The sequence below is a fragment of the Sinocyclocheilus anshuiensis genome, unplaced genomic scaffold, assembly GCF_001515605.1.
Source record: "Sinocyclocheilus anshuiensis isolate Anshui unplaced genomic scaffold, SAMN03320099.WGS_v1.1 scaffold67, whole genome shotgun sequence".
Classification (NCBI taxonomy): Eukaryota; Metazoa; Chordata; class Actinopteri; order Cypriniformes; family Cyprinidae; genus Sinocyclocheilus; species Sinocyclocheilus anshuiensis.
The window spans coordinates 835,748-863,544 of NW_015552546.1; the positions used below are offsets into that span (position 1 = coordinate 835,748).

Here is a 27,797-nt window from a genome sequence, read left to right on the forward strand (position 1 = left end):
ACATGATCAATCTGCAAAACAGAAATAAGACATAAAAGTACATAAAGTAACAAAACAGTGCAAAAAGTTACAAAAAAGTACAATAACAGAAAAAAGTAACATGAAATCCAATTCATGTAAGCATGATAACATTTGAAATGATTGTTTCCTCATCAGGTTGCAATCTATCAAATAAAACAAGTTTTATAATCCCACAGCAAAAGATTCCATGAAGTCTGGCAAGACTAGATGCTGTTCAATGACAGGCCTGTGTAATGGAATTGTACAAAGCTCCGCCTCCAATCCTATCACCTGCTTGGCATGCAAAACCAGGGTGAACAAGGGTGAACAAGGGTGAAACACCGGGGTGAAAAAACACCAGGGTGAAACAACGTGATACTTGCCGAGAGAGCGAAGGTCGCCATTATGTTGCCAGATAGCGGTCTCTATTGGAACATAAAACTTTTTAAACTTCCTTATCTGTTCATGGAATCAGTTCAAGTTAAGACTTTGATAAAAGCTTTCACATTCATTTACTTGAAAAGGAAAAGCATTATTCTGTAGAATGCATTAAGATGGAATGCTACAATACAAATCAGCCAATTTGTACCATCAGAAAGCAAACAAGCTGAAGTGCAATCTAAAAAGTAGGAATGGAACTTGATCTCACATGAAAAAATAAGCTTAAGAGAAAAACAATGAAGTAATAATGCCATAAAAAAAATAAAACATTGGAATAAAACAATGACATGGACAGTTAATTCAGTCTGGCACCTTTTTGAAAAAAAAAAAAAAAAAAGCATTACATTTGCATTACAAAAAATGCATTACAAATGTAGATGCTTTACATAGTTTTTTTTAAATCTTTGAATATTTGATAATGATATTTGCAAAAAAAAAAAAAGTTTGCACATCAAATTTAAGAAAAATATTTGAAAGGTCCGCATTTTAGCTTGGTGCGTTTGAAAGTTGCCCTATTATTTCAAGTATGTATCTGACTTGTACATAGCATTTACTAAAAGAAAAAAAATACAAATGTTAACTTTTTTTTTTTATAGAAGTGACAAGCCGTTATAGTTCCCTCTAGTGGTATATTTGCATGTCTGCAAGTGCTACATGTATAAAAAGTGCTGCAGCTGTCAACTTCAAAACTCACAGGACTAATTCACCATGGGTTCCCTTGAGATTTTCATATGGGTTTTTATAATTTAATTTTTAAAGACATAGTTCACCCAAAAATTCTGTCATCATTTACTCACAAAAGAAGATATTTTGAAGAATGCTGCTAACCAAATAGTTGACGGTAGCCATTGACTTCCATAGTATGCAAAAAACATAATGGAAGTCAATGGCTACCGTCAACTGTGTGGTCACCAACATTCTTCAAAATATTTTCTTTTATGTTCAGCTGAAGAAAAGAAACTCTTAACAGGTTTGGAACAAGTGGAAGGTGAGTATATGATCACATAATTTTCATTTTTGGGTGAACTATCCCTTTAAATTCATGAGTAAAATAAGGTCAGTGGTATCACGATACTTGGACGTTTTGTTGTACAATGTAAACTGCATACACCCCAAACATTCTTATGTAGTCATTCATTACAAACATACATTTTTTAAAATAAGCATAACTGCTTCAAAATTCTTGGTTTAAGTATGGGTGTGTGTGTGTACTTCAGCATTAGCCATTTATATTTACCACAGACCTTGTTTTAATCATGACCCCATTATAAAAACCCATGAAATCTTGAGGGAACCCATGGTGAATTAGTCTTCCGGGTTTTGATGTTATGGCTGCAGCACCCAATTAAACTCCTCTTAGCAGCCTCAGTTGTCTTCCAACAGGAAGTTGAGTTTCAGAGTGTCCATGCCGTTCTCTTCTTGGGTTAGTAGAGAATGGAGACGAGCTGCCGTGGCTTGTTCCCTCTCACGCATGCTCCATTTTCGCAGCATGGTGAAAACCCGCATTTTGTGTTGGCTGTTGTCCTCCTCTATCTGCTGAAGAGTGGTGGTGTTTATACCCAGTGCCATAATGCCCACCTCCCTCCAGCTGTTCCCGATGCAGCCAGCCACCATCATCATCTCCTTCTCGCTCACCATCCTGGAGTCTGAGAAAAAGCAAAGTTACGTAATGAAGCAGTGCTGTCATGAAGCTGCTACTGAAGAAGATGCAAAGCAGAGGTGTGTATGTGACTCACGCAGCAGCTCGTTTTCTATTTCCTGTCGTCGTTTTGCTGTCGTCTCTGATAAACCAAAATCATTTACAAATTACAAATCGATTACTGCATGTACTAGAAAGTTTGAAGGCAATGGGGTGAAATAAATAATATATACAAAGTGTACTATTAGGATCTCTTTTTTTTTTTGCATTGTGACCATTATCAAGATCTACATTACTTAGTCATTTTACAAAAAAAGTACACTAGAAAAAATACTGTTTTTACTGTACCTTCTGATCACATTGCAAATAAATAAATAAAATAAAAATGATGTTTTTAATCAGTATTTTTGTCTTGCTTCCCAGTGCAAAAGTCTAAAGATTCTTAACGCAAGATAAATTTACTCTAAAAGCAAAATGACATAAGCCTTGTTTTATGAGAAACAGATCAAAATGAAGTGAGTTTATGATTAAAATAAGAACAAATATAATTGGTTCTACTTAATTCAATAGGGAAAACAAGTTGTCATTCCCCTATTGAGAGATATATATTCTTCTTTTAAACAAACTTACTTAATTTTGTTCAATTTGACTTCATATGTTCAGTTTGTACCTCAAGTAAATGTATCTTGAGTTGATGTGTAGATGTTTGTACTTGTTTGGAAAACACAAAGACTTTATGAATTTAAGATTTTCTGCTCTGACCTTAATTTGTAGAAGGGCAAATTAAGACTTTTAAAGACCCGCAGAAACGCTATCATTTATATAGTGCTTTATACATGACAGAATGTTTCAAAGAAGCTTCACGTTAATAAAACAGGAAAATAACAGTTTATATTGCAAAATTCATCAATTATGAAACAAATTGATTTTAAACGGAATTTAAATTAAATTAAAGCAGCTCTACAGATTTTCAGGACAATTAAGCTTGTTATATCCCCCAATTTTCATTAATGTAATGCAAGATACAGTTTAATTCTCATTACTCTAACAATAAAATTTAAGTTTTCTTTCTCTTCCAGTATTTATACATTATGGTAGCATTTATCGCATTCGCATGTAATTATTTATAAGTTAAATGATTTGACTTTTCAAAATGTATTGCAACTAGGGCTGCACCCTAAATCGAAATGGAATCGAAATCGCGATTCGACAGAAGCTGCGATTGTCATGCGTATCTTTCAGTGAAGCACGGTTCTGTGATCAGCAGTAAAACTCCAGCCAAAGGCCAGAGGGTGCTCTCGCGCTGAAACTCCAAATACGCCTCGCAGAAGAAACCCAGAAAATGCCTATCGCTGCAGCTGAATAAACAGAAGATTCAACTGCTTTCATTGATTCAACGTGACTAATAAACACACGACTACGGCAATATACGGTTTATCGGAGTTCTTATTATTATAATTTTCATTAAAATAAAGTATATTTATAATGCAATGCCTTTATCACTGCTTAAATACTATGAAATATGTTGCGTGCCTTATTCTGTGTAAGAAGCCACATCCTCTCACAGAAGGATTTATTTCAAACACTCGACTGACGTTATGAAGTGAGTTTGGAGTAAAAATATGTTATTAAATGTGGTATTTTCAGATGGAGCAGCATTTACTTCACAGAGCCGTAGTTCACTGAGAAGCTATGCAAACAGCTGTCATTATCGCGAACGATTTCTTCGATTTCAGACTCGCGCAATAAAATCGTCTGCGATTTTTTTGTGTAACTTGTCAGTGAACTACGACTATGTGTAGTAAATTCTGCTCCATCTGAAAGCACGTGACGATGATTTCCTGTTGATTACAGAACCGGCTTTTTTAACAAAATGCGCATGACAATCGCATTCGATTAATCGTGCAGCCCTAATTGCAACTATATTTTTAACTGCAAGACAGTAAAAAACAACTATTACTGTAATGAAAACCAACATTAAAAATAAAATAAAAAAGTTACAATAATGAAAATAATATGCATAAAAGTCACAATGCCAAAATTCAAGGGGTGTTAATGGTAGACAATGGATGATTTACAATGGCTGAGTGTAAGATCATACCTGTGTTTTTTGGTGTCTTGCGTTTGTTGATTTGCAGCTTTTGAAGGAAATGCAGTTTAGGAAATGTCTCTTGCATGTCTTGTGTTTTCAGCAACTTCAGGAAATTCAGAGCATGCTTGTTGTCTTTGTGAATCACATAATCCAAGATGTCCCGTACCTGTTTCGAACGCATGTTCGTGTCTTTGATGTTGTTGTACTCATTGTTGGACAGTATGCCACTGGCATGGCAGCGCTGAAGCAGAATATCTGGATCTCCAGTCAGAGCCTCCAGTAGCTCTGTCTTGTGTCTCCGAATGAGCTTGATGCCATCTACAGGCCCATCCATCGCCTCTTGTGCTTGGTCAGTGATGTGAAAACCTTGATTTGACACTCGTTTTCAAACCGAAGATTAAGGCTGTAATAAAATCAGAAATTAAATTGTTTTAAACAATAAAAATATAAATAAAGGCGCTTGACGACTAAAACAAAATAGCATATAGCGTGTAATAAAATACTTAGTATTTTGGCAAGAACTTAAGCAGCAATATAAAGAACAGATCAACAGATGAGACTGTAGCTGAAGCAGTGTTGCCAGACGTACGATAATTATCGTATTTGTACGATAATTTTGATCTCTGTACGATGGATGGTGGTGGAGTTTGGACCTTCCCGCAAGGTACGCCTATGACCCTATGATTTCCGCGATGCGGAAAACACGGATGGAATTGCGGAATCCAGTCAACGGAATTTACTGTATATCGCGGAATGTCACGGAATTGGTCAAAGTTTGGATGAATTATTCAAAGGAAGGTCATTACACTTAAATCGTGATATGGATTAGTATCTGTAAATATTAAGCCGCAAAAAGGCTATTTAAATATAAATCCTGCATGTTCTGTGTCTGTCTGAATCATAGTCTATGGTCTGAATGAATGTCACGCGGTTTTGTTTACTACACACATACGCTCGCGGTGATTTCAGCATCTGCCTTCTCACTAAATAGGACATAAATACATGAACAACATCCCCAGAACTGCTCTGAGAGTCAAAAATGTATAGTTTCTGCCAGAAATGTATTACTATTGTTCAGTAGAACGTACGTACAACTACTACTACTAAAATTATTCAGGAATAATCACAATATTTCTTCCATGTTTTAATTTTAACTGTAAAAATTTGTTTAATTTTCATTAATTAAAAGATAAATTAAATTAATGTGTTATGCCTTTATTCGATAACCAGACAAATTAAAATACACAATGCATCATTTCTAAAGAAAAAAAAACATTTCATAAGGCTATAAATAAAAGTAGTTTTTATGCATTCAAATAATTAGACATATTAAAACACCAAATTTGGTAACAATAAACAAGGTGAAAAAATAGAACATTTCATAAGACCCTAAACATGTAATTTTTGTTAAACTTTTTAATAGATTTGATGTTGAATTGTATATGTTTCATTATTTAATTAGACGTGCTTTTGATTAATACAATTTAAGTTAACCATTTAAAAAGGAGTCCAGAAAAATTAAAATGGGGAAAAAAAACATTTGAATTTGGGGAAAAATAAAACGTATTTCATAGGGCCCTAGCATAGTTATTTATTTATTGTGGTAATTTGAAGGTTGTGTCAAAAAGTTGTTCTAGTCTAGTAGATAAATAGCTGTATTCTGTACGTTTTTACTCATGTACGATCATTTTCTTCCATAATTTTCTTCCAAATACGATAATTTTGAGTTTCTGGTACGATACTTGGACATTTCTAATCTGGCAACACTGAGCTGAAGCATCATGGGTGCATCCGAGATGAAGGAAGTATCCTCTTCATGATCCCTCCCACCGACGACTTGTTTTTAAAAACTGCACTTGCTCTTTATCACTTTCAAATTATGAAATATATATAGCGGATAGATTTTAAGCCTATATGCGTGTGCTGACAATACACAAATTAATTCGTGTTTATTTTATTGTTGGTGTATACTTGTATATGGAGCATCTTTCTATGCATTATCTGCCAGGGACTTTCCAGTTTAGTGGCCCACTACTAGAGATGCGTCATCTTTGTTTACTTTCAATAAACGACTATGGCGCACAATTTAATACATTTGTACGTTGGTTTGGTTTGTTCAGGAATAATAAAATATTCAGCCACAAACACTGCAAACACTCTCGCACCAGTAGAGAGAAGAGCGCGGGAAACTGAAGAGAACAAAGAGATAGTAATTTCATCAAATGATGCGCAATATGCATCCACTTCCGTTTTAAAATAAACAGCGTTACTGTTAGGGTTACAAATTTGCGCGCGCTTACTTTCTTTTCAGAATGTCGTTTATTGTAGCGTAGAAACTGAACGTTTAAAATGTAGAGTTTTTTTCGCCTGCACAGAGATATAGAAAGTACCAGAGGGAAGTACCCTACACACATGAATGAAATCACATTTCATTAAGCACGAAAGTAAATTTTGTTTACCTCAGTTTGACGGAGGAACGTTCGATGGCTCATTCACACCTCATCCGCATGTAATGTGATATTGATACAAAAACAACTACTGCTGCCGCCTCCTTCTGGACACGGAGTGTTATTAATCTGCCTACAGCTGATGCTATTTTTAGTATGTACCTGTAAACTTTCACTATCAACAACTCATTTCCAAATGCCCCCACTTTTTATACCAATTAATTATGTTCTGTTCTACAGAACTGACATGCTGAATTTAAAATTGACCCTTGATTTATGATTCATCAGTTACTCTAAAATGAGTCGAGAATAGGCGTGTGATGAAACCATAATTCTGCTTTAGGGAAGTGATAAACTGCTGAGACAGAAATAATGAAGCGGCAAACTATGAAGAAATTAGCTCTGCACTAGTCACATCTCTTGTCCACCTTCCGACCTGCTTAACAATTGCTGCACATGTCTAAGAAAGTATGATCAGCGTTTACATTCTTTATAATTGATAATAACCATCTTCTTGTCTGGCTCTGACAGCCTATGCATGGCCTTGATTGTGATTCTGTGAGGAAGTTTCCTTAGTGATAAAGTTTGATAGGAAACCTCCATTAAACAATTCAGCTTTTTTTAGTGCCCATTATGCATATTTGAAGAGTTCAGATGCAAAAACCTGAAAGTTTCTTCTAAAATTAGCATTTTTCTCAGGCTATGTTTATGTTCAGTTATTTCTCTTTAAAGGGGTCATATGATGCTGCTAAAAAGAACATTATTTTGTGTATTTGGTGTAATGCAATGTGTTTATGCAGTTTAAGGTTAAAAAAACACATTATTTTCCACATACTGTACATTATTGTTGCTCCACTATGCCCCGCCTTTCTGAAACACGTCGATTTTTACAAAGCTCATCGGTCTGAAAAGCGAGGTGTGCTCTGATTGGCCAGCTATCCAGTGCGTTGTGATTGGCTGAATACATCAAGTGTGTGACGGAAATGTTACGCCCCTCACCACACTGTGATGCCCTGTGTCCCGTCGCTACAAGACAAAACCAATAAAACCCATTACAAACGAGGCATTTGTTGCATCCAGTGGGGACATAATTACTAATTATAATGACTTATACGGTCTTTTTACGCGTTGCGTTGCATTGCGTATCACGCTGCGTAAACATAAAATCATGTCTGGAGAAACGACAAACGACAAGTGCTACTCTACACTGCTCAAAACTCGCGTTTTAATCGTCATAGAGTGAGCGGCGGCCGGCGGGCTTGAGAACGGAGCGGCCGGCGGGCTTGTGGCAACCACATGTGACGACCCCGGGCTGGACACCACTTCATCCACGGTGAAAGCCGATCAGGCGATCCACAGCGCGAAGTTGATGTATTTCATGAAAATAACCTATTCATTGCCATTAAAGTGGAACTACTGAACCTACACATATAGGAGCCTGAGAAAAATGCTCATTTTATAAGAAAATTTCAAATGGCACTTAGAGGCTTTTGCATCTGAACTCTTCATATGAAGTAGTAATCAATTTACACTATTTGAAAGTAAAATTTTATTTTAAAATGTGCACATTAACTCTTATTCATATATATATATATATATATATATATATATAAAAAAAAAGATTCCCCCTTGGTTCTCAACATGACAATTGAGTAAAAAGTGGAACATCATCAATTTTCCATTCATGAAACTCCAACAATTTCTGAACTTAAAGTGCTTGACAAATCCAGGAGAATATTTTATAGAATTTTATTGGTCCCCTTAAGAAAAAAAGCAATTAAAGTATACACATTTAAAATTGGGAAATAACTAATAATACAATACAATAATAAAGTGAGATAAAACAAATAAAGTAGCATAATAAAAATAACTAAACAACAAAATATTTCACATTATTTGATATTTGAATAGATTGGTTTACATTTATTTATTTATGAAATTAATTAATCTAGTTGAAAACATTTTTTTCCTGAGGAAACATACATACACACACACATACATATATATATATAAAGTTCTGAAAGTCACAATCTAACACTGTGGAATGTTGTGTCCAGTCTCAAGCAAGACTTCCATGTGACTGGGATTTTAAAAAAACTGATCCATTGCCTGAAGACTCCTAGACAGGCTCCTCTGTGAGACATAATTCCTTTGTGTTTCCAGTTTTATTTTATATTAGATGAGAATTTAATAAGAATCTCCAATGAAGGAAAAAAAAAAAGAAAAAAAAAAATGTGAAGAAAAAAAATTACAATCTTTATTGTCCTAATGAATTTTTCTTTTGATTTTGGGGTGAAATATGAGCAGGATATGGAGGTGGGGACTTTTGCTCACTTCCAGGAATCCTGTGGGATTCCCAGACTGAGTAGAGGCCTTGTTGACTCACTCTGTCTGTTCTGCTGAGAGTCTGATGATGAACTGCTGAGCCCAGAAGTGGGAGGAGCCTTACCTGTTAGGTGCAAAGCAGCTCTCTTCCTATTGGCTGAGAGGAGTCAGTATATTTCCTCACTCACAAACAATGTGAGAGTGAGCAGAGGCAGAGTGTTCAGAGCATTGAGAGGACAGACAGAGAGGCCAAGAAGAAAACTCTCAGCACATCCACTGCAAGAGGAGGCTTGATAGACTGCAAGATTAAAGTAAGTATGTTTTGATTTGTGATTCATGGGCCTTTGTTTCTGTTGATGAGTTCAGAGGGAACACAAGCTTGCATTTTGAATGCATGCTTCATGGTTTTGTTTGATTGAGCTGCTTCTCACTTTTCACTTTGCTTTCAATGGACTCACCAACCATATGTTTCTGTAAGAGTCCCTGGAGTTGATTTATCTAACTTGCTCATTTAATTTAAAAGAGATACAAAGTAATGAAAAAAAACTGTATTACATCAAGATACTGCATTCGTTAATTTTAGAAAGTCATTTTTGTGTAAAACAGGTTAAGAGCGGTAATATACAGTTTAATGCTAAATATGTTATCAACGTTATTTGTAATCAAAAATAAATGAGCACATACATTCCAGCATTATTTGTGCATTGCATCCATTGTCATGAAAATTGTTGCGTGAATTAAATAACTAAACAACAATATTTCAGATTATTGTTATTTATTTGAAATAATCTTAGCAATTTAAAACGAAATGTGCATTAATTTGAAACATGATTCTGAGGAAACATGTTGTTTTTATTAATAAGTTTATTTTAAATGTTTTTTTTAATTACACACTTATTTTTTAAAACTGTGATTTCCAGGCCTGGGAAAGTTATGAATTTTTAATACTGAAAGGCATTTTGACTAGCTATAAGCTGCTTTTTGTGATTTTTAAAAGACTAATGACTGGGTGAAGTATTGAAAATGTATTGGTCAAAAGATGTTGGAACCCTTCTGATGATATGATTAAAAGCAGAGCGCAAGGGCAAGTCAAACCTCTGGGAATAAAAAAAAAAGTGTCGACTTGTCTAAGCATGCTGAAGTGCTGATGTGACCTGAGTGTGATATTTCTGCTTCATTGAATTCATCTGAATGTTCCCATGTCATTTAAGCAGAAGCACGTTGTGTATATGCTGGATGGATGAGTGTCTACTTGAAGCAAATCAGCAATTTTGGAAAGCCCTCGACTGCAATTTGTTGACTTTTAGAAAGTCCTGATTTATGAGATGAGACGAGAGAGTGTCTCATCTGCTGAGTCACATCCTAATGTCTCAATACAAGAGATCCTTGAGAAAACGTAGATCTCTCAGAGCATTAACTCTTAATAAAGCTCATTGTTGGGTTCCTTTGATATGATACGTTCTCAGGCAACAGACTATATAGCAGATTAAAAGTCTGTTTATGGTTTGAGTAATCTGAGGTAATGATGACTCGGTTGCTGTGTCAGCAGCTTCAGTGACATTTTAACTGTGAATTTTGCTTCTTACGCAAAACAAAGCCATTTGCTCAACTGTACATGGTGGGAGATCATGTTTGAATTGATATATTTCTAAAGCTTATTAAAATGCTGGCTAATTTGAGGAATTAGTATTAGCATTATTGAAACCTAATTCTAGTTATTTACTCAGAAAATCAGTCTGTGACGAGGAAAATTCCTTTCTGATCCTAATCTTTACATGGATAATTTCCAGCAGTTTCTGTCTATAAGACTCTCACCTGTGTGTACGTGATGAATTCATGGGTAAAGAGAGGGTTGCGGTTGCTCACAGGTGATCGGTTTCCTGTGAATTTCCTGTGAAGTACCTTAACAAGCATGACAGCATGTGATAAGAACATTGCTCTGCTATTTCCTGCCATATCAGGCATAAGTCTGAGCATGTCTGAATGATCAGGTGAGCAGCTACAGGTGTTGTGCACTGACGCCGAATGATGACTCAATCAAGAGTGATATGGGAAAAGAATAATTTTGAATGTCCCGCAGGTGTTTTGGGGATTTCATGACACATTTGATTTGTGCAATCACACAGTTGCCCTGAGTATAATTGGATGCCTTTTTTTTTTGTGCAATGCATTGTATTGGGCCAGCTTTTTTATTGTTTGATTGTAGGGTTTTCAGTTTTCTAATAAAATTCAGTTAACCACATTTCTATCTACACTCTGAAAAATAGGAGGTTTTCACTGCGATGCCATAGAAGAACCATTTTTGGTTCCCTAAAGAACCTTTTAACAGTTCTTACAATAACCATTTCTTTTAGTCTATAGAACATTCTTATAGTCTATACTTTAAAAAAAATAAAGGTTCTTTATTGGCATCTATTATGTCATGAAGAACCTTTAACATCCATGGAACCTTTTCAATGCACAAAAGGTTATTTATAGTCAAAAAAGGTTCTTTAGATTTTTAAAATGCTCTTCACATTAAGAAAAAAATGGTTATTCTAAGAACTGATCACTGAAAGGTTCTTTGAGGAACCGAAATGTTTCTTCTATGGCTTTTCTGCCTTTTAGAACCTTTTATTTTTAAGAGTTTTTCCACCATAAAGAACATTTTGTGGAAGAGAAATGTTCATTGGTTTTCATGGAACCATCAATGCCAATACAGAACCTTTATATTTAAGAGCATATTGGAAAAATCATTACTTTATCATCTGATATTGTAATGGATTTGAAAAGTTTAATAAGTGGTACTAAAAAATCTAGCTTTTCCATATATTGGGGGGTTTCTGAGAGTCCTCCTGGTCTGGCTATATAATCATCAAAGCGGCAAGTAATTTTGTCTTCATTTTAATATTTGAAATGCCTCTGTCCTAACAGAAATCCTACTGAAGACATCAGGAAACCAAGATGGCAGTCAGTTCATTTCATCGTGGGCAGTGGGCTTCACAGTCCTTGCGAGTAACCGCAAAGGAGCTCTCCATTGTTGGTGTGCGAGGCAAAAGCACGGCCATTGCTGAGCGATTTTCCAAGTAAGCAAATTTCAGGATTTGCATATCTAAAACTGATCTCACTTGTCCTTTAACCTCTCCAATTTGCTTTCACTTCGGCACTCTTTTAGTGCTCTTTAGACCTTGTTTCTAACCTTTTTTACAAGGCACCTCTGTTTTAAAAGCTGCTGTTTTGTTCTAAATTGGTTTATGATGTTCAGACCTCTGCTCCAACATTATCAGGAAGTTCATCAGCAGAAAGTGCTGTCAAATCCTATAGTGATGCTGTCAACACCCAGACATAGTTAAATTATTCCAGGCACATTTTAGTGAAATTGAATACTGTTTAACTTAAATGATATACTTTACTTTCATTTAATTACTGACCTATGAGAATTCCCAATATTTACTCATTTCTTGTTTTAAAAATGTCAGAACTCTAAAACGCTTCAGATTGAAGTTCCATACTGAATTCCTCGTTTTCAGTCTGGTCTCAGATATTGGACATTGTTTGATTTACAGCTACATATCTGCTGCCCGACTCATTAGAAGCAGCTCGGTCAGTGTATTTCCTGCGCTGAGGAATTTCTCAAAGCATCTGGAGTTGTTCCAGCGCAACTCCTGTCAGATTTTCTAATGTCTTTTCCAGCGTTCTGCTTTTGGCTTCCTGCACCTACATCAATGACTTCACCATCCCAAGTACTGTAGATTTTCAAGCTGGCTTAGTGCGCATTAAAGAATTCAAAGTGAAGGATTAAATGGTTTAGAATCTGATTACTGACCTGTGATAGGTGTGGGCAAGCAAATATAAATAATTTGTTTGGTATTCGGCTGTTTTGCGTTTGTTCAGGCCTGCAGGACTATGATTATCATCATTTTTTGTAGTCTTTATGACTGTTTTTCTTTCCAGCTAACCTACATTTAGAGCCAAGGGTTAGTTTGAATGTGGATTTCCTTTGAAAATCAGAAGAACTTCCTGCTTTGGGTGCTTGGGAATTTTTTTAAGTCCTTCCAACAGATGGTTAGTGTATCTGAAACCCCTTTAGACTAGATTTCAAGTTTTGTTTTAACATGCCATAAAAATAAAACTGGAAGCAAAATCAAGACAGTCCAGTTCATCGGTTTGCACTGCTACATGTGACCACTAGGGGCCACCAATGATCAAAAGTGATTTTTAAAATTTTTAGGCAGATAAAAGAAGATACATCTCAGAACAGAGAAGTCAAGCTTCTAAAGATTGCTTTTTAAATTTCATAGAAACTTGCTACTCTTCATGAGTTTAAATTGAGTGAACTCTTCCGCTTCATTTCTTCTCAGGTACCAGAAGGCAGCAGAAGAAACAAGTTCAGACAAGAAAAAAGTAAGTTCTCACCACTTTGCTATTCATTATCTAGCTATCTATCTGAAAACTGCACTACTATACTACTACTACTACTGCTGCTGCTGCTGTTTAGACACGCATGCATTCAGTGTCCAGTCATCTCAATCCCTATTTAGACGTCTTAATCCGCAGGTAATTCCCATGCGCTTTACATAACTGGTCCAGTCAGTCTATGTCTTCTGAATGGTAGTGTTTCTTCATAAATAAAACACTACGAGGAACCTTCAGTAAAAGAGTTTGTCAGGAGCTGAAGAAATGAGGATGAACAGGATGATACTCTTGTGGATGTAGGTATGAGAATGCAGCTGTTTCGAGGTTTTGTTAAACTTTTTTTTTTTTAAATCAAAGGTTTTGCTTTCTGCCCCATTGTTGTTAGATTGAACCTTAAATGTTAACTGCTCACACAACCTGGGCATGTGACTAAGCTTGTAATATCTTTCACAAACTTTCTTTATTTCCCTGTTTCCTGTCACTACTTCCCCTTTTTATGTTCTTCCTGGTTCGTCTGTCCTGTTGTAAGGGGCTTGGCCTAGTTCCCTCATGCAGATATTTTCTAAAGACTAGCATCTGGTGCTGCATTTCTTCCCCCCTCATTTCCAACACAGTCTGAGGGAGCCACTCCTTCTATTTGCCGGGTTTCTAAAGGTTTTGTAGTCAAGCTTTTTTTCTAACAGACTAACAATGATTTTGTTTAGCTAATCGCTACTAATCCAGATATTGACAAGATACTCTCAATCATTTCTATCTGCTTACTGCTTTTCCTTGGTCTTTTTCTGTGTCAAAATTGTCATAAAAGCCCTGGAGACTTTCAGTCAGTAATGTATTTTTAATCATGAGTGTATGTATTAGTATTTTTAATTAGATCTTTTAGAATTTTAATTTAAACCTGTCTTATTCTTATAACTAAATCTGTATATACTGTTATTTAAATTATTATTTTTTTTATTATGTTTAAATTTCAATTTAGGTAGTAATAGAGCAGTACAGTCAGACTCCGTTGTCTGGATTGTCTTCTGTCGAGATTAGTTTAAAAGTTGAGAAACCCCAGGAGTGAATGCTCTACTGACAGTCTCTTCGTTCTTTTACAGTCTCCAGAGAAGTCGACTCCTTCCTTGCGCAACGGCAATCTGAGTGTCCTAAAGCAGCTCTGGGAACAACCAGCCGAAACACCTACATCTCCAGAACCCAAAACACACTCCAGACAGCAGGAGAACCATCAGCCACAGCCTTTAGATCCCGGTGTTAACACCTCACTGGAGTCCACAGACGGCCAGCTTGTTGATGGCACAGAGACCCAGTTGTTGAGCGACAGTGACCAGGCGATGGAGAAGTGGACACAAAGAGATGTGCCCATCGAAAAGCCCACAGTGCCTCTCAACAGTCTGAAGATGATGTTTGAGAAAGGCGAGACCGTTCACAACAATGTAAGTACAAATAATTATCTAAATTGGTGCATATTATCTTGTCAATTTAGTAGATAACACTACTTTTTAAAATTATAATATTTTTTCCGTCTTACAAATGTTAATTGAGACTTCTTGGGGCCAAAATAGTCAAAATAATCAGTATATTAGAAAGATTGCAGAAGGATCATCTTCGTAATGATGCTGAAAATTTAGCTTTGTATAATTGTTGTATAATTTCTGAATGGCCTGCTTTTGCAGCTTGGTTCACATTCATAAATGTTCAGGTTGGACTGGGAGGATGTTTTGCATTGTGACTCATGTAGTCAGTGGTGGACGAAGTACACAAATCAAGTACTTTAGTAAAAGTACAGATACGTATAATAAAATATTACTCCAGTAAAAGTAAAAGTACTCCTTTTTCAATTTTACTCGAGTGAAAGTACAAAAGTACTCCATTTTTTTTATGTACTTAAGTAAAAAAGTACTGATAGATTTATTTTGCAATTTTATATAGTCTACTTAATTTAATTTTATATTAGCACATAATTTTTTATAATCCTACTGCTCAAAATACCTGGGATTTTCCCAAAATAACCACTATATGGAGTCAATATATATTTTTGTTGTTGATATGGACTACGTTGACGAGAGTGATGTAGTAATGTTCACTATGAAGCTTACACTGCGATGTACCTGAGAGAAAACAGAGTTGACCATCTGATTTTCACCAGTAAGAAAAAAGTACTTATTTTCAGTATGGTTATGAACATTCATATCTGTCTACTCGGCTAGTTAATCCAAACAATATATAAATTTATACTGTTGATAAACAATATAAAAACAGACGTCACATAGGGCTAAATGCGTAGCATTTTAATAAAACTGTTAACTTTACGGCAGCTGGGAATATGAACGTGCATGAAATATTTTATTTAGTCTGTGTTATTTTAATGTTTCGGGGGTTTTTTTAAACCTAAAATAGAGACACAGATGTTGATGTGTCTGCATTCAATCATTTCAGTGGGCTTAAATAGATCACCCTTTACAGCAGATTTAGTTCACAAACAACTGACAGTTTTGACCTAAATATGATTTTCAGTTACAATAATTAATCCTAAAATTTGACATTAGTTACTTACTTTTAGCAGCATCAGACGCGTGCGCACTCACAAGATCTCCCGGTTCTTACTTGGGAATTCAGTTCACTGGATAGGGATGGGCGTATCGATCCAAAGTATCGATATATCGATATTGACGCGAGTATCGAAAGTATCGATACTCAAACAAAAAATCATAAGAAAGCATTAAAGCTTTTGGGAATGGCAGCCCTGAACAATGCTTATCAGAGGAAAGAGAAAAAAAAAAAAACATATGTGTTTGAGTTATTTCACTGTAAACAAACTGAAATTGTAGCCTACATAGTTTGTGCAATTACAGTTATTTAAATTGAACGTTGAAAGATAATATTGATCATGTTCTATTCTGAAATGTTAATAGAAATCATTCACTGTCAGAATAAAAATGTTGCATTTTATGCATGCAACAGCCGGTCACTGGCAGTCTCTTATGAAAATGAACCATGGTTTTACTAAAGTGACCATAGTTCAACTTTAGTATTTATAGATTTGAATAATGTGTAAACAAAAAACGTATTTGAACCATGTGTAAACAAAAATATAACCTAATAAGTTACAATTAAGGCGTATTGAATGTTAAAATGCGTTTTAAACATAAAGTTAAGTGCTTATCATTACCCATTTTACTCTTAGTAATTTAATAATTTCATAATTTAAAAGTTTAGTTCAGAAGTATCGAATCGGTATCGATATCGACGATACTGCCTTGAAAAATATCGATATCGTATCGAAAACAAAATAAGTGGTATCGCCCATCCCTATCACTGGAGACTCGCACTAAACGGTTAATTTGAATCAGTGAGTTGTCGACTCGAGAACAGCTGCAATCGGTTCATTCTAATTCGTCAATGAATCGTTTGGTGTGATTTGCGAACCGATTTAAAAGGTTAATTGAAAAGAATCAGTTCGTTCTTGAATCAGACACTGCTTCTGCGTCTCGGAGCACGTGATAGTAACGATAAGTTTTATGAAATGTAGTGAAGTAAAAAGTACGATCTTATGCTTTGGAATGTAGAAAAGTAAGTTACTCAAAATAAAACGACTCCAGTAAAGTACAGATACTTGAAAAATGTACTTAAGTACAGTAACGAAGTAAAGCTACTCCGTTACTGTCCACCACTGCATGTAGTAAGTCTAGTATGTACAGTAGTATGTCTTCTCGTATGTCCCCTTAAAGTATATTAAAGTTGAAAAGCAGTTAATAAAGAGAAGTAGTATGTCTACTCATATGTCCCCTTAAAGTATATTAAAGTTGGATTAATTGCTATGATCAAGGCAGCTCGATGAAACCGCATCTGTCTGTTCTGCTGGCTGGATATCTGCTTGTATTCAAAACATTCAAGAGACTGGTCATGCTGCGAGTCACATGGTCTGTGATCATGAAGACACCAGTGTGCTTCTCCAGTCGCCCTCTGAGCTCTAGGTTGTTTCTGTGGGTTCACTGCTCTGAAACAGCCTGCAGGACGACTATTGTTAACTTGTGTTCTGTAACCTTGCATTAAATGTAAGTGCTGCTTGCTAATTCTAGCATTACTTCTCCTATTGTTCAGAGTTAGAACGTTGTTGTTTTTTGTTTTTCTAACATTGTTGTATTACATTTTGTCAGAAGATGTGGAAGCCTAGTTTTACTAAAGCTTCTTTTGAAACAATATCCACTGATTTGAATTTCTGATCTATTGTTCTCTGCTAGTCCGTGTGTCTGAAGATGACAGGAACATTCTTGTGGTGTCTTTATAGTCATGCCTCGTCTTCATCTGACATTTTTCTCAAAGGTTATGTGTTCAAAATGTACTGGGATTTCACCGTACACAATGGTGTCTCTTGTTTGTTCCACGGACTGCAAAGGGAGTCGTGCCCAACATTTTATCTGCAAAAGAGTAAGCTGTTTTGAAGTAGTGTGGGTGGAGGAGAGGGAAAGACTGAAACTGAATGCATTTTTCCCATTGTACCGTCACCACTGCATCACTAGTGGTTCAAAACGTCCCAGCATGCAATGAACTTAGATCCACACCATAGTTAGTGGTTCTTGCAAAGACAAACGTCACTGTTTCTTATTGGGGTTAGAGACTTTTTCCCATCCCTAATCCAAACTTTCAGTTAGTTGTGAATAGTTTAGTCCAACCAGACATTTAATGGAAACAAATTGACTCAATAGAACACTCGGTTTCGTGAGTTCACTTCAACTCACTCAATGATCTGGTTGCAGCAGACTACATTTGTTGTGCTTTTTTTTTGGTAGTGACACTGATGAATAATTAAAATTCATTTTTTAAGCTAAACTCCAACTCCTCACCCTCTCAAAAGACATTTCCATCATTAAACAGGAGTGAGGTTGCTCTCATTAAAAGTCTGTGCTGTTCTCACCGGGGGGGGGGCTGATGTCATGAGATAAACGTCCACATGATCACTGCAGGGTTCAAGCTCTCTGCTCCCATCAAAGCCAAACTTCTCTCCTTTAACCTGAGGGATGGTCATGAGGGAGAGAGACTGACTGAAATTCTTCCAGCAGTTTTTATGCATTTTTAAATCGCCTGCAGAGATTTTCTTTATGAATGTCGCTGGATATTGAATTTGGGCTACTTTGAGAGCTGAACTGAGTAATGAACTGCCGAGAAAAGCAGTTAATAAAGAGAAGTTCCAGATATGACTAGATGTAATGATGTGCGGAGTCTGAAGGGTGGACGCATTTCATAAGAATCTAGACTTTCGCAGATGTTTTACCATCCAGTGTGCGTCATTAGTTCAGTTTTTCATGTAATTATTTTGCTATTTTGTGTGAATAATAAATTAATAATAAATGTATATGTGTGTGTGTGTGTGTGTGTGTGAAAAATTAAAAAATTAAAATGAACATTGACAATTATAATATATATTTTGTCAATAATAATGATAATAATAATAAATAATTATATGTATGTGTGTGTATATACAGGTGTAATATAGTTAACTAAACTTCATGCACTAAACTAAAACTGAAATAAAATGAATAAAAACGACCTTAAAAAACTAGTAAAAATAACAAAAACGACAAAAGAAACTTTAGCTACAATGAAAATGGACAATTATAAAAATAAAACTGATGCAAAATATTAATAAAATACAATAGTATCTAAATTATGCTAAAATAACAGAATAATAATAGTGTAATTATAATAATAAAATAAAGTGTGTAAATGTATAGATAAATATTTATTAAATATTGCATAATCTTCAAATTTGTAAAACTATCTTTCTTTTGCCACTTTATTTCAAGGATTAAATTAAATAAGTGTACTGAATTTTTTTTTTTATGATAGCTATAGTATGTGTACTGTATATATTTTCTTTTGTCACAGATTTTATCCTCTGATAACATAAGGACACTCCTCATTTCTGGCAGGCCGTGGCTCAGATTTACTTTAGCTCATGGGTTGGGGGATTTCAACAAACTCCTTACCCAGAGTGTTAAACTTTGGGGCGTAATTTTGTCCTGCACTGAATAAGACTTAATATGAAGATATTTGTATCTATTTATTTTTTGCTGGCCAACAGATAAAAAAATCCTAGAGACTTACATGTGAAGGAAGAACTCCGGTGTTGCCAAGTCCTCAGTTTTCCCGCAGAATTGGGTTACTTTCATACTGTTGCTGCAGGGTTTTTTTTTCTGAGTTAAAGCGAAATCTTCCGCCCGGGGGTGCGTTTCTCAAAAGCATTGTTAGATAACTATGGTCATTAGTTCCATTGAACGACGGAACCTGCGACCATAATTGCTTTTGGGAAACGCACCCCAGAACATAATTTTTGCCCGAGAAGATCCCCCAGAACACAATTTTGCTAGTCAATTTCCCCTGAAACAAGATTGGGCAAGTTTTGAGAAGCAATTGACCCTTCGCAGGGAGTTTGATTGACAGGCGATCTAAACAATCATAATGGCGAATCTGTAGGGCTGCACGATAAATCGCATCCGATATTTAACGCGCATCTTATCAGTAAAGCCGGTTCTGTAATCAGCGTAAATCTCCATTCACTTGTGGGTTTAGTAACAGGAGCTGTTCTGGTCTCAGGCCATGGGTGTAGAATTGCATGAGAGCGGTTGTGTTGTGTGTGCTGGTGGTGTTGTGGCAGTAAAGCCAGACGCTGGTGTCTGTCCACGGCTCTCTCAGAGCTCATTGGAGGATTATTGATGCCAGTGGAGGAGCTGACCGGCCAGAGAAGGAGACATGTTTAAACACTGCTGTCATGGCTTTAAATGTCTCTTGTCACCTTGCTAATTAGTGCTGTTTACTAAAGTATTACTTTAGCTCATGGGTTGGGGGATTTCAACAAACTCCTTACCCAGAGTGTTAAACTTTGGGGCGTAATTTTGTCCTGCACTGAATAAGACTTAATATGAAGATATTTGTATCTATAGATGCACGTTAAATATCGCATGCAATTTATCGTGCAGCCCTACGAATCTGCCATTTTTGTCCGACAAACAAGACAGGAGAGTAGATTAACGTTAGTGGACTCGAACTTGAAAAATGCTGTGTATTGACGTCTTCCTGCGGTTTAAACAAGATATCTTCTGATGTTCATTCATGTTTATTTCATGCTATAACTAGTATAGAAGAGATGATCGGTTCACGTTCCGCTTGAACTGAGGTAATACAGCGATCTGTCACGACACATTAAAGAGCCACAAAACGGCATTTATTGTTTGAATATCTTAAAAAAAATATATATATATTTGAAGGCTGAGACTTTTTCATACCCAAAGTAACCTGCTCGGTCTTGTCTGTCAGTTTTATCTTTGCTCCGCAATGTATTTTTCACTGTGTGAGAACATGATGTGTGGTGTGAGAGTGGCATGGCTTGTCAGACATTGCAACAGTAATGAAGGGGGGCGGGTCTTTGCAAAGGGTAAATTGGGTTGGCTTTGTTACACAGACCTGGCAACCTTGAAGGACTCAAGCCATATCTAGATACCAGAATGTCATAGAGATTTAAGTGTGTGGTAAAAAACCACCCAGCAACTATTTAGCAATGCCTTAGCAACCACCCAGATCACTTAGTGACATCCTAGCAACCATCTGAAACACCCTACCAACTGCAACACCTTAGCAACTGCACATTAACATCATGGCAACCACCCAGAATACTCTTAACAACCATCTAGCAATGCTTTAGCAACTACCCAGTCCCTAGCAGCCACTAGGACATGATAGTATGAGAAACAGGACATTTGTGAGGAGAGAATGGAAATGAGATCAAATTTGCATTGGGTCTGACTTTAAAGTCTATGAAATTCCATTGAATATCCCGTTTCATTCTGAAATGCTTCGCATTCAAGTAGTAAAATGGGTGTCAAATGGCTAGTCACATTTACTTGAAGGACTTCTTAATGCTCTCTTTGTCTTTGTTCTGTGCTTAGCACTCTTCATTAACACATGTTTCTTTGTCTGTTTAGGTGTCCAGAGAGCCTGGGAAAACAGGAGACGGTGGATCCGAGAACATGGAAGATAAAGGTGCAGAATCAAACGCGGCACTAAACAAACACACCAGTCTTGTACAATATGTTTTCAGTTACATGATCTCACATCTTGAACTTCCTGCTTCCTTTTTGCAACACTGTGAGAATCCGCTTTCTGGAAAGTGCTGATGGCAGTTCTGTGGAAATTCCTGTTTCCCATTCCCACTTTGACCTTGTGGCACACATACTTTTTTTTTTTCCCCCCATTGTATTTCATTGAGTTGTTAGAGACCCCATTGACTAATCTGACTCTTTTTCTTTCGTTCTTCACAGAAAGTCTTGACTCTGGAGTCAGAATGGTGGAGTCCACCCCTCTCAGGGACCGAATGGCCATGTACCAGGCAGCTATGACTAAGCTCGATTTCCCTTCCTCCCCCACTGTGAGTGACAACCCCTCCACCCCCCTTCACCATAAACAACTCCCTCAGTTACTATCACTCCATATGATTTCATCACATGCAAATGTTCAGTCTTTCTGCTGACATGACACTATTTGCATCTGGTTTGAAGGGATAGTTCACCCCAAATTGAGAAGCCTGTCATCATTTACTCGCGTTGTTCCAAAACGGTATGACTGACTGTCTTCAGTGCTTTTTTCCATGCTTTTTCCAATTAAAAAAAGAAAATAAACTTTTCATGCAACCTTTAAGTCACTGGAAATCCCCAAGAATCTCGACAGAGGCCTTAGATCTTTTTGAGTTATGTCCAATTTGTGAATGAAACGAATGAATCAATGAATCAGTTCATAAAACCCACCTTAATGATTAATGCATGAATTGGGCTCAGATTTCAGGATCATCACAGAATAATGACATACATTTTGGACAGCTTTTCTAGAGGTTAGTTACAGTTATATAAGAATATATTCAGAGTCATTTTATGGTATTTTGATAACCCTTTTCTGAAGTTTTATGTCTTCGGTCCTCATTCATCGCATTTGCATGAGAAAATGGCAAAAAGCGATCAGTTTAAAAAGTGATTATTTTGTGTTGCATCCTAAAGTTTTGGGTTGGAATGCCTTCAGGATGATAAAGTGATGACAGAATGCCCATTTTTGTGTGAACTGTTCCTTTAAGGGAGCACATGCACAAAAATAACCTTTTCCCTTTTTGTGTTCCTGGTTCTGGCAGAGTGAACCGGCAGACAATGAAGTCCGCAGTCACAGTGGGAAGCAGAAGGAAAATGTGCCGCCAGTGTCTCCTGATGTGGTGAGAACTGACAACATGAAATACTCTGACTGAACAGACCCTGTTTGCTTTTGTTAATATATGATCCTGGCCTTATTGTGTACATACACATTTTTTTGCCTTCTTAATCATTCATCGAACAACTTGCCCCACATCTGACTTTCTTTTTTGGCTGACATCATGAATCCCTTCGATTTCTCAACCTGACTCCAATCTTCCTCCTGCTTTTCATGATGCAGTCAATTCCCATGTGTTTTATTTTTGTTGAATATCCGGTTTTAGTCAATGTCACATTATGAAAGCAGAAAGGGTTACAACTGCAGTTTCATTTTAACACAACAGATTATACCTTTTTTGTTTTTTTTTAAGTAGTAATGTTTCTGGCACTGTAGCCTTACTAGGTCTCTTTCTATCTGCAGGGCTCTGAATCCAACACCATGAAAAGTCCCAATTCAGACAGCAATGGTGAGTCTCTTGCAACCATACTTGCATACAAATCATGAGTAATTTTCTACTTGTTATTAATCTAAGTTTAACTGTATTTTGACAATAATGCTGTGACTGATAATGCTTTATTTAATGACTAAACTCAGTGTTTTATCAAATACATGCACTGTTAGTCACTTGGAAGTCAGCGCCCCCTAGAGATAGTTTTGTTGAAACGCCAAAACTGTTCTCTCATTTTACAGGCTCCGTTATAAGTCCTGAACAAAACCAGCCTAAAACTGTTAGGGTGAGTATTCAATCAATAGTAGCTTTTATTTTTATCTTTTAGTTTAGTGACGTTTATTTTTATCTCTGTATTTTTTTCTAAAACATTTGTATGTGTGTTTGTGCCCTTGTAGATGTTCCGTTTGCCTGTCCGTGAAACCTGCATCATGTGCCTTAAGACCGTGTACCCGCTAGAGAAACTTGTAGCGAATCAGCAGATTTACCACAACACCTGCTTCCGCTGTGCCTACTGCAACACTAAACTCAGGTGAGGACAAGGGTCTCTACCATGGCCCTGATCCTATACTGAAACACTTGATGTGGACAGTAGTAGGCACAAGACTGTAGGGTGTCCCATTTGTCAGTTTATGATCATAAGTTTGCTCACCCCATGCATAGCCAGTGTTACTTTTGCTGTTTTTGTCCACTGACAAAAATCTATTCTTAGTCAGTATTTTGTCATATTCATTTTAGTCATACTTTTTACTTTTTTTAATGGCATCTAATTTTACTGTTTTTAAACTGTTTTCTATTTTAAACATTTGATGTATTACACATAAAAATGTTGAAAACAGTCTTCTGAAATAACATTGAGTACACTACTTAAATACAATATTGTGAATTCTTTATGGATTGAACTTAAGTTAAACTTAAGTTAAACAACTTAAATTCACTTGTGCATTCTCGTCAATGTAGGTTATGTTTATGTTGAATATGTATAGAATGCATTGGGGTTAGTTATTTAACAGGCTAACAAAGTGTTTCACTTTACTGGTATTTTTTAGTCAGTTTGTTTTATATAAACTACTAAATTATTTGAAACAATCATATTGGCCACGTCCACAGCAGCAGAATACGGTTGTCAGTTCTGTATTTGAGTGCTTATAATACGTTCACACACGTCGATTATTTACAAAAATGACAACCGGATTCTGTCCCCGAACTCGTACTAGTAAATTTTCAGGTCGCACAACCAAATTTCGGCGAAACTCTGCTGTGTGAACTGAACTGTACTGGACTAGCTTAGCTGTCTGTCACTACGAGAAAGACCCGTCTAGTGTCCATATTTCATATGTAGTTCCGGTAACTTACAGAGATGGAGATATGAGCAGGGCCGGATTTACGCATAGGCATTCTAGGCACGTGCCTATGCTCGCTCGTCCAGGGGGGCCAAAACACAATGAAGAGATATATAATATTTTTGTTATACTATGGGCTATCTACAACAATAAAAGAACCAAAACCCCAGAAGACATTGAGCAAATAAATATAACAAACAATAGGGTAAAAAATAACAAGCTATTTCTGTTTTCCAACTTTATGTACGGAAATCACGATTTCTCCCGTTCTCTCTCACAGACGCACACACAGTAGCCTACAGACAAGCACTCGCGCACACACGCGGACAGAAACTTGTTGTCAGAGCTGCGGCTGCCCCGCGAATTGATCAGTAAAATAGTTTCGCAGCTGAAAAGCTACATTACATTTCTCTGTAGCGAGGTTCTTGAAGCAGTTAAATTTAAAGATTCGCTATTAGTAGACGCAGATATTCACACGCGCTTAATCTCTCTCTCTCTCTAAGAATGGCGTTAGACTGCATTAATAACTGCATTAGCCTGCATATCAATGGCTCAAGCCTCTGTTATTAGCTCTAAAATTACGTTTTGGAAATTGCAATGGAAGGTTTATGAGGTGCGCAAGAAATTAGTTCAACACACACGAGATTTCAGGACGAAAACATGACAAATGTCTTGAAATAAATCATCTTAACAATGTCTTGATGTGTGGTTGTGACTTCAGGCTGTTAAAATTAGAGAAATAATGCACTCCCGAAGTGGTAATGTGGCCACGACGCTGGAACCTATTAATGGAACGGTCTTTCTTCATTCTCAAACAAATGAAGACGTTCGATTTTTATTGACTGAACGCAAGCGCTTATTACGATAGAAAACACTAACAGTTTCCACTGATTACAAAATATTTTTGTTTGCTGGGGTGGTAATATTATATAGGCCAATTAATATGGAAGGGGGGCCCAAAATATTGTTTTGCCTATGTCACGATAAGTAGGCTAAATCCGGCCCTGGATATGAGCCTTTTATAATTTGAAGGTTTCAAATCCAGTCACAGTCGACGTCCACAGGAGTGGCTCCTGCAAGTTTTGTGTTTTGTATTATTATATTTATAGAATGAATTGAATAGCCAGCTAGAAAAGCGATTCAATTTACCGGCGTTTGTTAAATCGCGAGCTGCTCCCGCCAGTTTTTTGGTTTGCGAGTGCGCAGGACTCAAACTCTCCGCTCTTCAGTCAGAAAAAAAACCCGTCGGCTAATTAAAATTTGACTAACTAATCATGTCAGCTGTGATAAACTTTAACAAACAAGTTATAGGCCTACTTATTGAATCTTCAATGTTTACTATGGTTACACAGGTGACATTAGCGCGAGAATAAAAAGGGTTGGGTTGTTTTGTCACAAATTTTGCCAATCTGAATAGATTTTTTTTCTTTTTCTGTTGGAAAAGTTAGTGCATGTCGTGGCATTTTTCCTGTCATATTTTCATACTATCAACTTTTTTTTATTAACATGTTTTTTGTCATTGTCGTGATGCACCGTTTTTCGTCTTGTCTGCGTTATTGCTCACAAAATAAAACAACTTTTTGTGAGTAAAAAGATCTAGGGTGCCTTTTAGAACAGGACTTGTGTATTTAATTGATGTTAAAGTTGGTTTGTTTCTAATCTCTCACTATGTTTTGCTTCCCACTTTTGGTCAGTCTGGTGAACTACGCCTCTTTGCACAACAACGTCTACTGCAAGCCGCACTTCTGCCAGCTGTTTAAAGCCAAGGGCAACTATGATGAGGGTTTTGGCCACCGACCCCACAAAGAGCTTTGGGAGGTGCGAGGAGAAGGAGCTGAGGAGCAAGTGAAGCTATCTCCTCAAGAAACCACCTACAGCCCAACAGTAGAGGAGTCTCCATTGGTAAAAGTTAACGTGCTTGCCGCCACTTTAGAGACCCGAACCCAGGCCAACTCTGAGAGGATGGAGAAGCCACTGGAGACGGGACGACTCAAGATCTCCTGGCCTCCGCAGTCAGAAGGGGATGAGAGCGCAACCCATGTGTGTGGATCTGCAGACAGCAGTGGCATCAAACCCATCCGCCCGAAATGGCCTCCAGAGGGCGACGCGGTATCAGGCAACTCAGACCAATCTGATCTCCCAAAGATTCGCAGGAGCGTCTCACTCAAGGAGAGAAGCAAGCCGTTTTCCATCTTCAGCACTGCACCGGTCACTCAACCCAGCAAGATTTGCCAAAGATCTCCTTCAACTGAGAAGCCAAGCTCGGAGGAGGTAGTGTCACCCGTTTCTTCCACCACCGACACGGTGATCTCTTCCGAGGACATGACCGAACACAACCAATCAGAAGAGGAGGAACAAGGTGAAACTGAAACCAAGGAGGAACACGATGAGGAAAAGATGGAACAGGAGGAGAAAGTGGAAGCACGAGAAGAGGAACTGTCCTCTCTAAAATGCAGCTCACCAGACAACAGTCCTTCATCGTCGCCTGAGAGCGAGTCTGGGTTGGATCCCGAGGAGAACCAAGCCTCACAAGATGTGGGTTTTTGGGATGGAGAAGAAGCTGAGGAAGACAGAGCTGATGTCTCTGTGGAGGACCTCATTAAGAGGAACCGTCGTTATTACGAGGAGGACGAGGAGGATGTGGTCTGAGTGATAGATTAGTTGTCCATGAACTTTCATTTCCCAGAAGCACCAGCGTACTTTCATGTAGTCTCCGTTTGTGGGTCTTTGTCTGTCTTTTGTGCAGTTTCTTCATCTTTTCAGCTTATACATGTGCCTATAAATGTAAACGAACTAAAAACCGAGTAGTTGGCAGGTTATTCATAAGGTTTCTCTAGTCTAGATGATACACTAGAGCTCTTACTGTCTCTTCAAGCCTAGTTTTATGAAATTTTAATTCGTTTGGTACTTTTTCTGTTTTGTATATTAATAGGCTGGGATATTTTATTCAGCTGCTGTTCAATTTCAGAAAATTATTTCTGAACAATTAAAAAAAAGAAACAAAACAGTTTAATTTGATTATTAGGCCAATCTTAGTGTTCAATTTAAGCACCCTTTTTTTTTTAAAAAGGTTTTTTTTTTTTTTTTTTATTTCACACAAGTGGTCTATCACAAATGTAATGCACTTGTATGTACTTTAAAGGTTAAACACCCCCGGCTGTATCACATTTGATAGGATTGGCAACCTTTGAATGTTTTAGCTTATTGCAAAATTGTATTTAACTATTTTAAATGTCACCTTTTTATCATCGGACCAAATATCTTGGAATACTTTTGTTTCAAATAAATTTACTACAAAATCTGGAGTGAGAGTATTATTTTTCTACAGAGGTACTTACCTTTTTTTCCCCCAGCCAAATGAGCATGAAACTAACTTTTTTTTTTTTTTAAAGTATTTGAAGTATGGTGTTTATTTTTGGCTGTAACTGTAACCAGTGGG

At 36.8% G+C, this 27,797-nt stretch overlaps 2 protein-coding genes across 7 annotated transcripts; one reads left to right on the top strand and one right to left on the bottom strand.

Moving 5' to 3' along the window:
- Positions 1-10,866, bottom strand: LOC107664166 (uncharacterized). 4 transcript variants are annotated; one of them, XM_016454627.1, is made up of 6 exons: positions 6,632-6,715; positions 4,182-4,575; positions 2,178-2,222; positions 2,020-2,087; positions 384-425; positions 1-291 (listed from the first exon to the last, which is right to left on the bottom strand). In XM_016454627.1, exons 2-6 carry the CDS (start codon positions 4,504-4,506, stop codon positions 184-186), a joined length of 588 nt encoding a protein of 195 aa, XP_016310113.1. In that variant the 5' UTR covers positions 4,507-4,575; positions 6,632-6,715; the 3' UTR covers positions 1-183. The 4 variants fall into 4 exon arrangements, with proteins under 4 accessions (XP_016310113.1, XP_016310114.1, XP_016310112.1 ...); XM_016454628.1 differs by lacking the exons at positions 1-291; positions 384-425 and having other exon boundaries at positions 1,463-2,087; positions 4,182-4,218; positions 4,339-4,575; XM_016454626.1 differs by lacking the exons at positions 1-291; positions 384-425; positions 6,632-6,715 and adding an exon at positions 10,760-10,866 and having other exon boundaries at positions 1,463-2,087.
- Positions 9,033-27,657, top strand: LOC107664165 (LIM domain and actin-binding protein 1-like). Of its 3 annotated transcripts, none has more exons than XM_016454621.1 (11): positions 9,033-9,255; positions 11,858-12,009; positions 13,285-13,327; positions 14,437-14,772; positions 21,319-21,376; positions 21,655-21,761; positions 22,512-22,589; positions 22,988-23,033; positions 23,258-23,301; positions 23,414-23,547; positions 26,053-27,657. In XM_016454621.1, exons 2-11 carry the CDS (start codon positions 11,888-11,890, stop codon positions 27,005-27,007), a joined length of 1,923 nt encoding a protein of 640 aa, XP_016310107.1. In that variant the 5' UTR covers positions 9,033-9,255; positions 11,858-11,887; the 3' UTR covers positions 27,008-27,657. The 3 variants fall into 3 exon arrangements, with proteins under 3 accessions (XP_016310107.1, XP_016310109.1, XP_016310108.1); XM_016454623.1 differs by having other exon boundaries at positions 14,647-14,772; XM_016454622.1 differs by having other exon boundaries at positions 9,033-9,240; positions 11,856-12,009.
- Positions 27,658-27,797: the final 140 nt, after the last annotated feature.

Bases quoted from the DNA above. Each gene is read 5' to 3' on its own strand.
- LOC107664166 (XM_016454626.1), bottom strand. From the start codon at position 4,506: ATGGATGGGCCTGTAGATGGCATCAAGCTCATTCGGAGACACAAGACA. The intron at 2,223-4,181 runs GTATGATCTTAC...TTGGTTTATCAG, and splicing joins CAAGACACCAAAAAACACAG to AGACGACAGCAAAACGACGA. The intron at 2,088-2,177 runs GTGAGTCACATA...GCTTTTTCTCAG, and splicing joins AATAGAAAACGAGCTGCTGC to ACTCCAGGATGGTGAGCGAG.
- LOC107664165 (XM_016454621.1), top strand. From the start codon at position 11,888: ATGGCAGTCAGTTCATTTCATCGTGGGCAGTGGGCTTCACAGTCCTTG. The intron at 23,302-23,413 runs GTGAGTATTCAA...GTGCCCTTGTAG, and splicing joins ACCAGCCTAAAACTGTTAGG to ATGTTCCGTTTGCCTGTCCG. The intron at 23,548-26,052 runs GTGAGGACAAGG...ACTTTTGGTCAG, and splicing joins TACTGCAACACTAAACTCAG to TCTGGTGAACTACGCCTCTT.